Source organism: Anneissia japonica, unplaced genomic scaffold, assembly GCF_011630105.1.
Source record: "Anneissia japonica isolate Jap-2015-1 unplaced genomic scaffold, ASM1163010v1 scaffold288008_len1385354_cov213, whole genome shotgun sequence".
In the NCBI taxonomy this organism is placed as follows: Eukaryota; Metazoa; Echinodermata; class Crinoidea; order Comatulida; family Comatulidae; genus Anneissia; species Anneissia japonica.
This window is the reverse complement of record NW_022720123.1, coordinates 805,577-820,454: the sequence shown is the minus strand read 5'-3', so window position 1 is coordinate 820,454 and position 14,878 is coordinate 805,577. Positions and strand designations below refer to the sequence as shown.

General features: G+C 32.5%; 2 protein-coding genes across 4 annotated transcripts in view; one reads left to right on the top strand and one right to left on the bottom strand.

Moving 5' to 3' along the window:
• The first annotated feature begins 246 nt into the window (after positions 1 to 246).
• Positions 247 to 9,997, top strand: LOC117111221 (cysteine-rich venom protein-like). Its single transcript, XM_033254115.1, has 14 exons — positions 247 to 427; positions 1,386 to 1,517; positions 2,440 to 2,676; positions 3,616 to 3,728; positions 3,970 to 4,061; positions 4,179 to 4,208; positions 4,330 to 4,425; positions 4,799 to 4,915; positions 5,372 to 5,467; positions 5,798 to 5,887; positions 6,811 to 6,921; positions 7,172 to 7,195; positions 7,562 to 7,585; positions 8,044 to 9,997. Exons 1-14 carry the CDS (start codon positions 302 to 304, stop codon positions 8,142 to 8,144), a joined length of 1,389 nt encoding a protein of 462 aa, XP_033110006.1. The 5' UTR covers positions 247 to 301; the 3' UTR covers positions 8,145 to 9,997.
• A 2,439-nt stretch (positions 9,998 to 12,436) lies between these two features.
• Positions 12,437 to 14,878, bottom strand: part of LOC117111220 (membrane-bound transcription factor site-1 protease-like) — a gene marked incomplete in the record, with an annotated part of 14,067 nt that continues 11,625 nt past the window's right edge. For all 3 annotated transcript variants that reach the window (XM_033254112.1, XM_033254114.1, XM_033254113.1), the window contains 3 exon segments: positions 12,437 to 13,874; positions 14,017 to 14,266; positions 14,633 to 14,848. In XM_033254112.1, coding sequence (XP_033110003.1) covers positions 13,553 to 13,874; positions 14,017 to 14,266; positions 14,633 to 14,848 — 788 coding nt within the window.

Here is a 14,878-nt window from a genome sequence, read left to right as displayed (position 1 = left end):
TGCAAATTCACCTGATGATTGACGGGTTAATTGCTTTGCCCTACTTGTACCTAGTTTTAATTCTCCAAAATAAAATATGGACTTCACGAACTAAAGCGAGTCGAAAAGTTAGTGTGACATATTTACTGACGCTCAATTAAGCTATTTCTTTACTTTTAACGTGTCAGCCAATCAGAATCATGCATGTTTTTGTTGAGTGCGACAATAAAAGAAGCCTTCAAGATGTTTAGACTCAGTATTTGTGTGCGCGAGAAATACATTAAAAATCACAGCAACCATCTAAAGATTTTGCTATTAAACCATGCTTGGATTACATTTTCTTACTCTGTGTATATGTGCTGCCGTTGTTCTAGCCGAAAACCATGTTTTAGAGAAATACGGAGAAGATGAAGATATACGAACGATGTTAACTGATAATGTAGAATTTGTAAGTTGTTTTGAATTTTTTAAAGCAAATTTTAATGTGTTTTTTTTTTAAATAATTATTGATACAAACATGTCATACTATTTTAGTTTATTAATTTAATTTATAAACATAGTTTAACATTTAATATGTTACTATTAATTTGTGTTTAGTAATGAACACCTGCTCATTTGTCAATGCACAACAAATAAAGAATAATTAATGTTAATTGATTAATAATGCTACTATTAGGCCCATTTATTATTATTGTTACATGCCTATATATATATAGGCCTATATATGTATATATATATATATGTATATGTATAGGCCTATATATATGTACACTGTTAAATTATATATATAAATCATCAAAGAAATGTTCGAATCCAGGCAGAGGCATTTTATTACACAATGTATGTATATTACACAATGTATATAAATATTTATATAATATATATAATATATACATTATACATACGTTATATATATATATATATTATGAATTTTTTATTTTACTCAGTAACGATGTACAGGGTACGATTTTATATACTGGTACAGAAAAATATAAATAACGCATAACATTATGGTCAACGCGGTCCTCATTTGTTGTCATTATTATATTATAATAACAGTAATACAGTAATGTTGTCTTATGTGCTTACTTTTTCCTGACCATTAGGCCTACTTACACAGCAATACGCATTATACACGGCCCCCATTCCTCGGGGAGTACTAAAAAAAAACCAAACACTATAGTGCTTATAAGCCCTTTCCAAGTTTTATTTCAAGTCATTTACCTCATACCAGGTACTCTTATACTGTTACAGCTGTACTATTGCATTTCTTTACACAAATGTTCAATGGTTTATAAACTAACTCAAATGTTTCAAATTGATGCCTAGGCTAATGGTACATTAATAGAACTACTTCTCACGCAATTGTACTTATTCAACTTACAATAAGATACGTTTTTACATAGGGAGAAGGTGCAATGGAAAAGCGTGCTCCAAAGAAACGAGGAATTTCGTCGAAAACGAAAAATGCGTTGCTTAATGTTCATAACAAATTCAGATCTATGGCCGATGGTCCTGCCTCGGACATGGAAGAAATGGTAGGCCTTTGTCTGTTTGTTTTTCATTATAGTATCTAATGTTTATGATCCAATGTGAATGAAGTATTTTGTAGGCCTAAGACGATATTACACACATTCTGTATAAGAAGATGTTCCACATTTGTTCTGTACTTAGTGAATATACCCTTAACTATGTCAGTTGAGGACTTTCAAAATTGGTTCGTAGATAGATCATAGAAGGATAAGTCGACCACTCCCCCCACCCCGCCCCTCACTTTCTATTTTAAAACAGCTTAAAACGTAGGGGCCTACTTCTATTCTATTCAGTCACATGTTTTCAGATAAAATTCATAGAAATAATACAATCATGATAAAATGATAAAAATAATAAAAATAATAAATAATAATAAATAATAATAATAATAATAATAATAAGAAGAAGAAGAATAATAATAAGAAAATAATGATAATGGTAATGGTAATGGTAATAATAATAATAAAAACAACAACAACAACAATAATAATAATAATAATTATAATAATAATTATAATAATATTAATAATAATAATAATAATAATAATAATAATAATAATAATAATAATAATAATAGAATCAGTTATTAAACTGCATTTATATAGCTCTAGGTTCATAGGTCGCTCTATAGGTGCTCAAACTATGGTAATGATCTATATATGAAGAATTTATGTTTACATCATTTTGTTTTCTCCTAATGGACATGTCCGGAAATGCCAATCAAACTCAACAACTGACAATTCAGAACAGCCAGGAATACTCGCTTGTTTCTCCATAAATGTACGGATTTTCGTTTGTGGATTAGAAATAATAAGGAGTGCCGGCCTTAATAGAAAGGTTCATTACAATAAATAATAGTAATTTAAAATTCATTTGTTTTGAATAATAATAATATTCGTTATTTTTTTTCTCTCTCTCACTCTCTAGCTTTGGGACAATTCACTAGCAGAGATGGCACAAAAATGGGCAGACAAATGTGTCTGGAAGCACGGTAACCCTACAAATACCTCCCCATACCCAACAGTAGGTCAAAATTTGGCGTTTGGAACCAAACGAATTAAACCAGAGATACTAGCCTCCTGGTGGGTCAGATGGGAGAAACCTCACTGGAACCTCAAGGATAATACTTGCGCAAAGGGAAAAGTTTGTGGACATTATACGCAGGTACGTCATCAATTATGATATCGTTTGAATCTTCTTTAATATATTCTCTCAAAGAGACTAACTTAACCATTAGTTATTAACACTGTAATGCTTACTTGTAAAAGTTGCTTTATTGTTATTATTAAATGGTGATTACAATAGCAGAGGCAGAAGATCCAAAGATGTCCGGGGAAAAAAAAAGGGGGGGGGGGGGGGGTTTGAGGAGGGGAGGTCACCGAAAGTGGGGTCGATCGAGACAACACTACTCTTTTTTGTTTTCTAGACGCCCGAAAATAACCTCAGGCGTTTTGGACAATCAATTTGTTCTTTTCCTTTCTTTATGTTTTCTTTTTTTTTACTTTCCAAAAAGGCCCAATCCGCGCCTGAATAGTAGGCTCTATATCATACCGTTTAATGGTTATGGTGATGATGATGATGATGATGATGATGATGAAAAGTAATTCTGTTAATGGGGATGTTGATGACCATGATGTTGATGATAATGACGATGATGATGACGACGATGATGATATGATCATTTTGAAGATTATGATGATTATGGTGATGATGATGATTATGATAATTATACTCAGCGTTAACAAGATCATCAGTTACTGATAATGAAAATAATAATAATGGCGGTACTGACAGTACCGCCATTATCATTATTTCATTATCATTATTGTCATAATTATTACCAACTTACCTTCTGATTTTGCGGAGGCTTAGCTATTTATTATTTAAGAATCTTAATTCATTTGTAGATTAATATATACTGTTAAAATTTGAAAATCCGCAGAAAGTCCATTAGGGCTATATTATTAAACTTAGAGGAGCGTCAACATGATCGACGCGTAGATGTGTCGTAGTCATTGTATTGAAGACAAAATTACGTTATTTTGTAATCGTCGTCGTGTAATCATATTATCGTACTGAGTGTATTTATTGTCCTATTTACAGCTAGCTTGGGCCCAGAGCAAGTACGTTGGATGTGGTGTTAACGTCTGTAAAAAGCTTTCAGGCTCAGGAAAGGACCAAGAGGCTAAATACTTGGTCTGCAATTACGGCCCAGCGTAAGATATACAGTTTTTATATATTTACACTTTATCTAAAAAATATATAGGGCAAATAAATTAATAAATTACATAAGTACCGTGGGGAAATGCCAACGGCAATAGGTCTAGTGCTTGACAACGATCTCTTCCGTAACAGAGTGTAGTTTGTATTGGCAAAATACTTATCGCTCTGAACACTATTTTTCCAAATCAATATTTCGTTGATTATAACTATGGAATATTTTTAATTTTTATTTAGTGGTAACGTAGGTAAATTGCGTCCATATAAAGTCGGAGATAAATGCACTGAATGCGCCTCAGGCAAGGGAACGTGTCGAAATGGATTGTGTAGTAAGTTATATCGATAGAATTCGACCTTGTTTAATCGATTTTACTTAGTTGTGTTGATTCTTGAAAATTTTCAAATTTTAATTCAACTTAATAATCACTCCTTATTTTTCTGTTCAGGTACTTGTGATGTGTCTGAAAGCGGCTGTGGTAAGTAACTCCTCAAATTAGATCCATTGCGCTATGAAGTATCTAATACAAAATTTTCGTTCACAGAATGTTAAAACGCGTTTAAATTGATCTTGCTCTTGGTAATTTATTTTTCCCCCAGAGTGTGCCATCAAGAAATGCCAGAATGGCGGAACTTTGAACAGACGAGATTGCTCATGCTCTTGCCGTGATGGCTACACCGGTGCTACGTGTTCAGGTATGTATGGTAATGATCGTGTTATTTTTGGAGTCTCATTTCGGTTCTAAGTTTACCATAGTGTGAGCAACACCAGCTTATTACTATAGAATGTGCTGGGTCTTTACACAAAGCTCCTTGTTTGTAGAGAAAACTGTACCCCTGCAGTACAACCTAGAATTATATCCTTCTCTAAAGTTTTCCAAACGTACGTAATATAATAACTATTGACCGAATATTATCTGAATAATTATTTGGGGAAAATGTCCATGGCATTATTATAACGATTGCTTAGGATGGATCGAATACGAAGAATTTGATTGGGTTTAAACGACGAACAAGGTAGGTACATCGTATGCGATGAATGTAATAAACGCTTTATAATTTGTTTTAGACACTTGCAAAAACCTCGACGATCGGTGTGCCAATGGCTGGCCAATAAATTGGTGCTTCAAGTCAGACGATAATGTACCTGTTGAACAGTTGTGTCCCGCGCTTTGTGGACTGTGTCGTATGTACTTCTACTTCTTAATGATGATTTAATATTATTACTACAAGACTATATTCTACTTTAATAACGTAATCCTTTTATGGTTTTCATATTAGTTGAAACAATAGGCCTACAATAACAAAACTTCAGTTACTAAATTCCATATTTTAATCGGCTAATTATAATTATAAAAATATACAATGAAAAAAAATAATGTCTGAATTATAATTAACAAGATAATAGTACAATAGCAATAAAAATGGTAATACTAATGATAAAAATAATATTATAATGACAGTGATAAAAATACCCCAAATTTAATTTTATCGTAAAATCATAGACGTAATGATAATGACTAGAACGATAGCTTACCATGCTCAAATCAATTTGAGAATGGTAAACTACTGTTTGACCAGTAATAGTAAACAATTATTTATGTAAAATTTATGTTTCTTCCACTCTGCTCCAATTTTATAGAATGCGAAAATACACCATGCGAAAATGGCGGAGTACGGGATCCACAAACTTGCAAATGTAAATGTAAAGGAGATTGGTCTGGTGAAACATGTTCAAGTAAGTACCTACAGACGTATTTTTAATTATAATGATGTACCTACCTTATTAATTTTGTGTGTTTCAATCCTTTCCTTCCCGCTTTTCTTCAAAGTCTATATCTTTTCTCTTATTTTCATTTTTATTTATTCTTTAATTCTTTTTGACTTCATCGTTATCATCACCTTCTCATCCTCATCTTCCTCCTCCTTTTCCTAATTTTCTTTTATTTTTCCCTCTTTTTTTCGTTTTTCCTTTTTATTCTGCTTCTTTTATTATATTTCATGCTCATTCCTGAACTTGCACCACCCGTGTATAACAATGTACTTGAGACGTTTGTATTTTACTTAGAATGTAATTTGGATTGTGGCGACGGATCTGTCAATAAGAAGACGTGTGAGTGTGAATGCCCAGCTGGATATTTTGGACCAGACTGTCAAGGTATCTATTTTACCGCCAAAAAATTGTATTTCCGTACTATATCATTAGACTAACAATTGTTTCTCTAATCAAATAAATAAATATGAATAATACGTATGCTTAGAACGTCACACAGGTTTTGACACTTGATAGACCAACAAAGATCCAGTCACTGATGTAATATCATAGATCTAGTCGTAAAAATTTAAGTTGCCTTTTTCTACATTCATATAATTTTGTCACCTTATATCCGCAACCTTTTTAGCCCACGACAAATATTATAAGTCAAGCACTCAGACACTACCCCATCGAACCCGAAGTCAATAACGTCCGTCGTTTTATACGCGTGAGGGATAGCGGCAAGAACCATCCACCGATTCTATTGTGAATTGATTAAAAGATATTATCACCCACAAAATAACTATGTAAAACCCATAAAAATAAAAATATAACTTCGAATTAATCGTTTTAAAAAAACCGGTAAATTATCAAATTTTTCAATAAGTTAAGGATTTTAAAAAATTAATGATCTACAGACATTTTATTATAAACTTCTAGTGCTGCCAGAAATGTATGGGTTATGCGAAGACACAGGCATATTAAATTTAAAAATGTTTTCTAATTACTGTATAATTTGCAGCTGAAAGCCTAACACATTGGAATGAACAAAACTAATACTTTAAATTTGTCATACCTGAAGTAATGTTTTGATAGTATATTTCTAATATGAAACTGTGATAACGCACGCATAAAAAAGTTAACTGACGCATTTGTGACACTAAAGTTGCACTTTCGTCTACTGTAAACAATGCAGGGGTCACAAATTACCAGGTGCTTAATTCACAATACGGTATTCAATCCCATGTCGACTGAGTTTTTATTAATTGCCTTTCTTAAATTTGATATTAATTCTTTAAGGTCTTTAAAAACTATTTGTGTTTTAGGTCGATGTGAAAATACAGATTCGACTTGTTGGACTGGGTGGTTCCCGGACTGGTGTAACGACAAGTACCCGTATGTACCTGAAAATTGTCCAGCTATGTGCCAATTATGTGGTGAGTTTTGTAAACAATTAGTTACAGCTCATGTAGCGGATCAGGCCTTGGATTTCAAGGAAAATCTAAAATGTAACCCTACTTACAGTATATCAATAAGAAAAAGTATGTCAAATATCAAAATTACAACTGAAACATTAAAACTGGGGCCTCGGGGGATATATATATATATCTGTCAATTTTTTATTTAAATTGTTCCAACACATTCTTGTTGATATGCTATTATTTGTTTTTATCTTTCTATTTGCAGATATTCCCAAACAACAGAAAAACAGTAAGTTATACAATCAATTGCATATATTAGCTTCTGAAACAATTATACAGAATGATATTCAATCCTGTTTTACAAAAATGTTTCACTGTATATAATGCAACCTAAGTATTGTTCGCCCTCCAATTCGACACCCTCTAATTCCTTTTGAGCCATTTTTTTTACAAAAATACTAACAATTGCAATCTTCGGTTTTAACCCGAACTCCAGACCAGCTCACATTCTCAGGTCCCAAAAGTGAATAGAATTGGAGGAGGGGGGGGGGGTGGCTGTAACCATCTCTATTTGCTACAGTCCTCGGTTTATTATTCATTTCTCCTCTCGCCTAATCTTATTATGCATAACATTGTATTTTTAATTATTTTACAGAAGTTTCTAAATTATCGAAAAGCAGTAAGTACTAAACTTTTACCTTCATAATTCATTTGGAAACAAAGACAGCTTAATGTTATTCTTATAAAATAGCTAATAACAACACACGTAAGAAAGATTCAGTTTCTGACTATGAGGCCAATAAACTACTAATTAAAACACATTAAATTAAAGTTATAAAAGTAATAACGCAATATTCATCTTTCTATTAAAAACTGAATCTATTCTCGGAAAATTTAGAGACTCAAATGTTATGTGTTCTTGTGTTTTTCATTAGCATTGTAATATTGTAGTTGCCTGTTTGTTTACTTAAAATTTTTAATTTAATGAACTGTAACATTCGCTAAGCCGCGAACGAGCAAGACTTTTTTGATGAATTTCACTCAATTTCATAAACTTTTTGATTGATTAAAATACATTTCCAGTAACTTTGATTGTGAATTTTAAACAAGATTCTAAAATCGCGCTTCTCTCCGCAGAATGCAAAGACAACGATGTATGTATGTTCTTTGGCGAAAGTTACTGTTCCATCTCGGACTACGCCTTCAACCAATGTCCAAAGACTTGTAAGAAGTGCTGAAATAACAAGCTTATTGTAATTGGTTAACGCTGAGTCACGTGATGTCAAAGCTTCGCGTTCATTTGCTTAAAGATAGATAGCTAGTTGGTCAAACGAAGAGTTACAGGAAATACAATTTCCAAATACTTCTTGTGAAAAGATTAGTAAATAAAAATAATAGGCACAATTAATTCAAGAGTAAGTTTATCCTTTGTGATCAAGCAATTGCTTAAGCAACTTAGTAGATCGCAACACGATAGGGCCTGCATGTTTTAAATCACATGCCTGCTTTATGTCAAATGGTTTATAATAGGCCTATAAAACATTTCCTACGTAAAAACACGTGTGATTAGTATATTTATATATTATAGATTAAGATGTATGTTTATGTTTGTATATAAAGATTAAATACGAATATTAGAATGTATATTTTAATTTTTAATAGGAACAGTTTACAAAAGCCACGCCTAAGCTAACGATAAAGTTCGCTCAATGTAATCCTTTATTAAACCTGTGCTATTCTGTAAATTTATAGGGTGAATGTAACCGACTTAGTTTCTGATTATCTGTAAGTCCTAGTCGGCGATGGGATATGGTACAAGGTTATTTAACTCCTTATTTTCGCCTCATTAAGTGACGTCACTATTCTCACACACTATTTAGATTTTTATGTTTATATCGTGATGAAATTTACGCACATATGGCGCAATGTGTGCACCGATGCGTATTGTATTGTCGTTGACGTAAATGGTAAATGCGTATTAAACTCCTCTTTGATATTATTTCGTTTTATATCTATAATGGACTCAGATGTTGCAGTCTAACACCAACCAATATTTCGATAAAGTCCATGGAGTAATCAAGACTGATGGATTTATTTAGAGCCGTGAGCATCAGGTTCTTGGCTCCATCGTTGTTTCACCCGTTATTTAGTTGCGTCGTTTCAATATTAATGGAACCAACCCTTGTTAGTTAAAAGAAAAAATCAACCGCCTAGGCGCATTGGACTATTTTCATGAAAGCTGCTAATGAAAGACCATAAGCAAATTGGTAGTCATATCAATTCTCTTAAGCTTGGTTTCCATACAATCGCCACACGCTATCGCCGACAGCTTTCGGTGATGCTGATTGGTCGGTCGAATCGGGAAGCCTTCCCGATTGCGTCGGGACTGCTACGAAGTACAACGATTGCACTCGAATCATTGTAGCGACTGTGTAGCGATTGTATGGAAACCAAGTTTTATAGTCCTGCTTAAAAGCAGGACATATAGGCCTACTACTTTTTGCTTGATATACAATTTGGTCAGACTTTTAAGAACACACGGTTTGTTCGATCAGATATGTCTACAACAAGCATGCTATTAGAAAGTCTGATAAAGATTCTCGGTTGAGTCTGGTAGACAAAAGCTATAAAGCGATCGTGTATGCTTTAAATTTTATAGATGTTGCTCAAATAGTATGGGTGTATCGAACTTCATTGGCATATTATACATGCAATAAACATGTTTAAAAAACAGACACGTTTACTCAAATTCTGTTAATGCGATAAAACACTAATCGATGACACTTTATGCGAGACATTATCCACGTCATATGATTACTTGGCCTAAATAATGAGCAAAAATCACATTAACTTCCTTGCACTTGTTAGATTATTTTTGTTTCTATCCATTACTGGCCTACATAGGCCTAATGCGCAAGTCACATAAACTTACTTATCACGTTATATTATTGTGTGTTCTCTCGAGTATTAATAAATATTGATAAAACGTTAAAATTGTGTAATCTTTAGTTAAATGCTGCCATAGATACACGAAATGTCTCTTCCTACAAGCTTAAATTGGTTTCGGTTATTTTAAAAGTTTTTTCCCATATGTGTATTCGTTCTAGTTTTATTTGAATGTTTCTGTAGGTAAAAGCAACATTCAGGTCAGAATAAAAACTAGGGAGACACAGTTTCAGTAGATCACAAATAATAACACAGGTAGCGCAGAATTCGTGGGCCCAGTTTAGCATAACATTGACCAAATAAACATTACTAACATTTTGCCAATCAAAGCGTGTGGTACTTACATTTGGCGGTCAATCAAGGCGTGTGTTACCGTGGAACATGCCATCATCAACACTTCCGTTTCATAATCGACTTTACACATTTACTCAAATCCCAACACTCTCATACATTGTGTATCCTTCAATGCCTTGTGCAAATGTAAACATCCACACCTTTCCATTCTGTGATTAGATGTCATGTAGCCTGGTACTGGCACTCTAGAGTGATGGCCATTTTGCTGGCATTCAACACTTACAGCAGATCAAGATAAACAAACAATAAACAAAAGCATCATATTCAAACCTGTATTTTTTTCTCGAAATTTGACAATTAGATTGCAATACTGGTATATACAATTTAGAAAAAAAATGTACACACCTCTCAACATAGCATTACGTATTAAGAAAGGAGCTCATTGACATCAAGTCAATACAGTATCAACAACTCTTTCTATGAAGAAAAATTAAATTACTGTACATATCAGTATTCCACTAAATTACCACGTGGTTCTGCAACGTCATTTCTCACCAACAGAGATAACACTCTATCAAATTCGATATGTTACTTTTACAACCTTTGTTTAAAGATATACTGTAATATGATGTCATAACATTATAGAAAACCCTCAATTATTCCTTATTAATTTCAGAACCATAACGTATATATCAGCATAAGGCTGGAATACGATATGAGGCAACGTTATTATATCATTTCCCTGGTTACTGGATCCATTTTGTTGAAAAAACAGTCACAAAGAAATTTTCCCTGCTTTCTAGAGAGAATATACAAAATTGTGCTGTAATAAATTATTTACACAACCAATAGTATGCAACGCCACAGCATCCAACCAGGTACCAATTTATACTTCCTAGTTAGACAAACAGAGTCAAGTTCCTTGCCCATGTCACAAGCAGCAAATAGAACCTAACCTCAAATGTTACACCAACCACTTTCAAAAAAACTCCCAATGATAAACATATCATTAAAAATATTTCGCTGAATTATTAGATGTTTTTTTTCCTACGAATTTTCAGTTACTTCAAGGGTATTGTATATGTTAACGATTATTATTGCTGTACTTTGTTGAGTTAACTGGCAAGAAATTTTTATTTGAAAGAAAATGACTTTTAGCACAACACAACATCTCTTATTATATTGTTATTATCACTGCTGGAAAAAAATTCATTTGGCTGGACTTCCCATAATGCTATGCAAAATTGCATGATGGGAACACCAACCTTGAGAAGGCATCTGCCAGTTTAATTTTGCTTTCACATTAACATCATATTATATTAAATATTTACATTATAAGTTTGTACAAGAAATTCGTTAATAATTAATCATTTGTTAATAATCTTAAATTCGTAAAGTTCTATTAAAGTATAAAATATTAACAATAAAAATATGAAAGCTCGCAACAATAAAACTTATTTCAATATACAAATGGGAAAATAAATATAACTTGGACAGGACGAAAAACATTCAATCTTCCAAATGTCTGTCAACAACATTAATTTGCCCATATATGGGCAAATCACAAATATTTCTCACTGATAACTTGAAGTGCATAAATTCATTTTCAGATAAGCATATATTACACTGCTTTTGTCTAAAATTTGATCAGATTATTTTGTTTGATTGTGATGGTTGTTTAAAGCCCTGTCCAGATTATCAAATTTTCTTTGACAAAAAACTGTTGTATGCCCATATTCAGTCATGATGTGCCTATATATGGTCATGATGTGATGTCATCATGACCATATTTAGGCATGTCACATGTTTTAGTCAAATAAAATTTGATAGTGTGGACAGGAATGAATCATGTGCCCTGGGACAACAAATGTCAGATCAAACACAGTTTAGTCTGTCAGACAAATATCTGACATTGTATGCCTCGTATAAATCATCATTTAGACAACATTTATATTTACAAAACACAGTATAAAAATAAAAGTAAATACATTGGCAAACATACTAACTTATTCCTTCATTTACTTCTGGAGTGTAAGAAATAAGATACATAATTAGTTTTAAATAATAATAATAATAATAATAATAATAATACTAATACTAATAATAATAATAATAACAATAATAATAATAATAATAATAATAATAATACTAATAATAATAATAATAATGCCATAAACTCGGACTTAAGGGAATATCTTTTGTGTTATTTTCCCTTTAACATCGTTTTTTTAATTGTTCTCTAATTTCTCCATTGTCTAAGTTCCCCTTAAGGTAGGTTTTCGTAACATCATAATAATGAATAATAATAATAATAATAATAATAATAGTTAACAAGTTAAACAATAAATAGCACTGATTCAAGTGAGTGCTGATCCTCTATTTGTCATGAGTCAGAATAACATGGCTACTGTTGTCTTCACTCTGAAGTTCTCTGACAAATATATGTGATTCACTCCCATATATGGACATGATGTCATATAATATCCATATATGGGTATGATGTCATATGACACCTATATTTAGGCAAATCGCAGGCATTTGTCAATACTAACAGTATGGAGAGATCTTTGGAACTAATCTGTTGTATCCTCACATTTTCAGTATATTTGTTTGGACATCCTTAAACATAAAATTCTCATCAATGAAAAGAGGCAGGTTTCAAATGTTAAGAATTTAAGCACAATCAAATTCAATTAAAAATAATATTTTGTTATTAAGTTGGTCCATCTTTAACCTGAACTTCATAATAGTCAAATTATTCACACTTAACTCTTAGTTTTCATACACTGATAACCTGCAGCATTTAAACACAAACCAAATCAGTCATATAAAGAACACAATTCACAAATTAAAATGATCAGCTTAAAATAGTGATTTGCTACTAAAGTAACAAATAAATTAAAATGTATGTTTCATATCTAATATGAATTTTTTAAATACAGTTTTATTTTCTTACAGCACTTGATTATTAGTAAATGGAGGTAATAAAAAAGTATTTTTTCCTGGTGATAGATATAGAATCCCTCACACACAGTATCCAACATCCCTTATTCTAAGGGCAATATTTCTGTAGAGGATTTGGAATTGACCAATACCATTCCAAATTATTTATCTCCTAAAATTTACCCAAAATATGTCTAGCTTAGAGTACACACCGTACAATGAATACCCCACACTATATGGACATCCCAAAATCCATGAAGAATTCTACAAAATACATGTTAAATATCCCACAATGCAATAAGCTTTTATTAACTATTTCCAATTCATTCTTACTAGCACAAAATTTGGTGTATAAAATCTTACTCTAAACTTACAAATGAGAATTTACCCTTATACAACAGATATAATATATTTTCACAAGTCAATAAGTAAAAAAAAAAGCTCTAGATGGGAAAGTTTTCTCTCAAACGCTTGGAACTTTCCCATGAAATCGTTCCTGTAACCTTGTAAATCGTTTAAGGCGTGGCCCTTTCCGTCGCTTTGGTCTCGTTTTCCTCTTGTGTACATGAACAAAAAAGAATACAAGTACAAGCACTGTACTGAAAAATGCGATTAAAGGATATGCATTTGAATTGTCCAGTTGATTTGAATGATTCATCCCCGGAGGGAGGTCCCAGTCATCAACACCTTGAGCAGCGCCCCTATGTGGCAGAACCTCAGGTCGCTTGAGAACCATTGGTCCTACATCCACAACAGACAGTAATTTCTGATGTTGGAACAGATTGCTGAAAAAGAAGGAAGCTTCATAAAAAATTTCAAAAGAAAAATGCTTTTTAATTTATAAAAATTGAATAAACCAACGAAAAATTGAATCTACTTTTTAATGAAAATAATGAAAACAATTATTAATTATAATATAATAAATACCTTGGTGCAGATATGTTCAATGGTTCTGCTTTAGCCCAGGCCAAGTGAGGGCAAGCAGGAAGTGGCCTAGGCTTAGGCTCTCCAAGGTGGCTATCTAACACCTTAGAATAGCGATGCAAGTGATTGCTGTCCATGCGTTCTGGTAACTGATCTATAGGGGGAAGGCTTATGACTGGCTCTTCACTGAGGTCGATTGGTAAATTGCCAAAAGATGTGTACTGCAGTAACATTTCCAGTAACCAAAAACATTCTATGGAGAAAAATAAATTTAATGATGTTTCAAGACAACATTTTCTGATTGTAGATTTAATACTGAGAAAAACATAACCAATGACCTATAATAAATACAAATATAAACTATAATGGCGTGAACAGACAAAAACAATATGATTAATAATTACTAATTAATAATAATCATAATATGCTAATGGTAAGGATGACAATTATGATTATGATAATGAGGATGACAATGATGTAGATGATGATGGTGACTACAATCAGACAATTATGATGGGAAATTTGATTATAATCATTATGATGACGAATATGACTGATAATGATGCTACATCTACATAAAATCTAATTCAACTTATCCTTGTGTCAACAGACTTCCTACCTTTTTGCAAATGACTGCTATCAATACAATTAGAGTCGCCATAGAGGACGACATGGCCTGAGGCTGGGCTCTGTCGGTACAGACCCAGAATAGGAACATCATCCTGTGTCTTGGTTTCCCCTGTTAAAACTTCATGTCCCTGATTCTTCAATGATCGGCCAATGATAAGGCCACCGCTTGGAAACTTTGCTATAGCGGTGCCTGATGCAAAATGTGCTATGAAAACATGAAAAGAACAACATAATA

Bases quoted from the DNA above. Each gene is read 5' to 3' on its own strand.
- LOC117111221 (XM_033254115.1), top strand. From the start codon at position 302: ATGCTTGGATTACATTTTCTTACTCTGTGTATATGTGCTGCCGTTGTT. The intron at 4,916-5,371 runs GTATGTACTTCT...CCAATTTTATAG, and splicing joins CGCGCTTTGTGGACTGTGTC to AATGCGAAAATACACCATGC. The intron at 6,922-7,171 runs GTGAGTTTTGTA...TTCTATTTGCAG, and splicing joins AGCTATGTGCCAATTATGTG to ATATTCCCAAACAACAGAAA.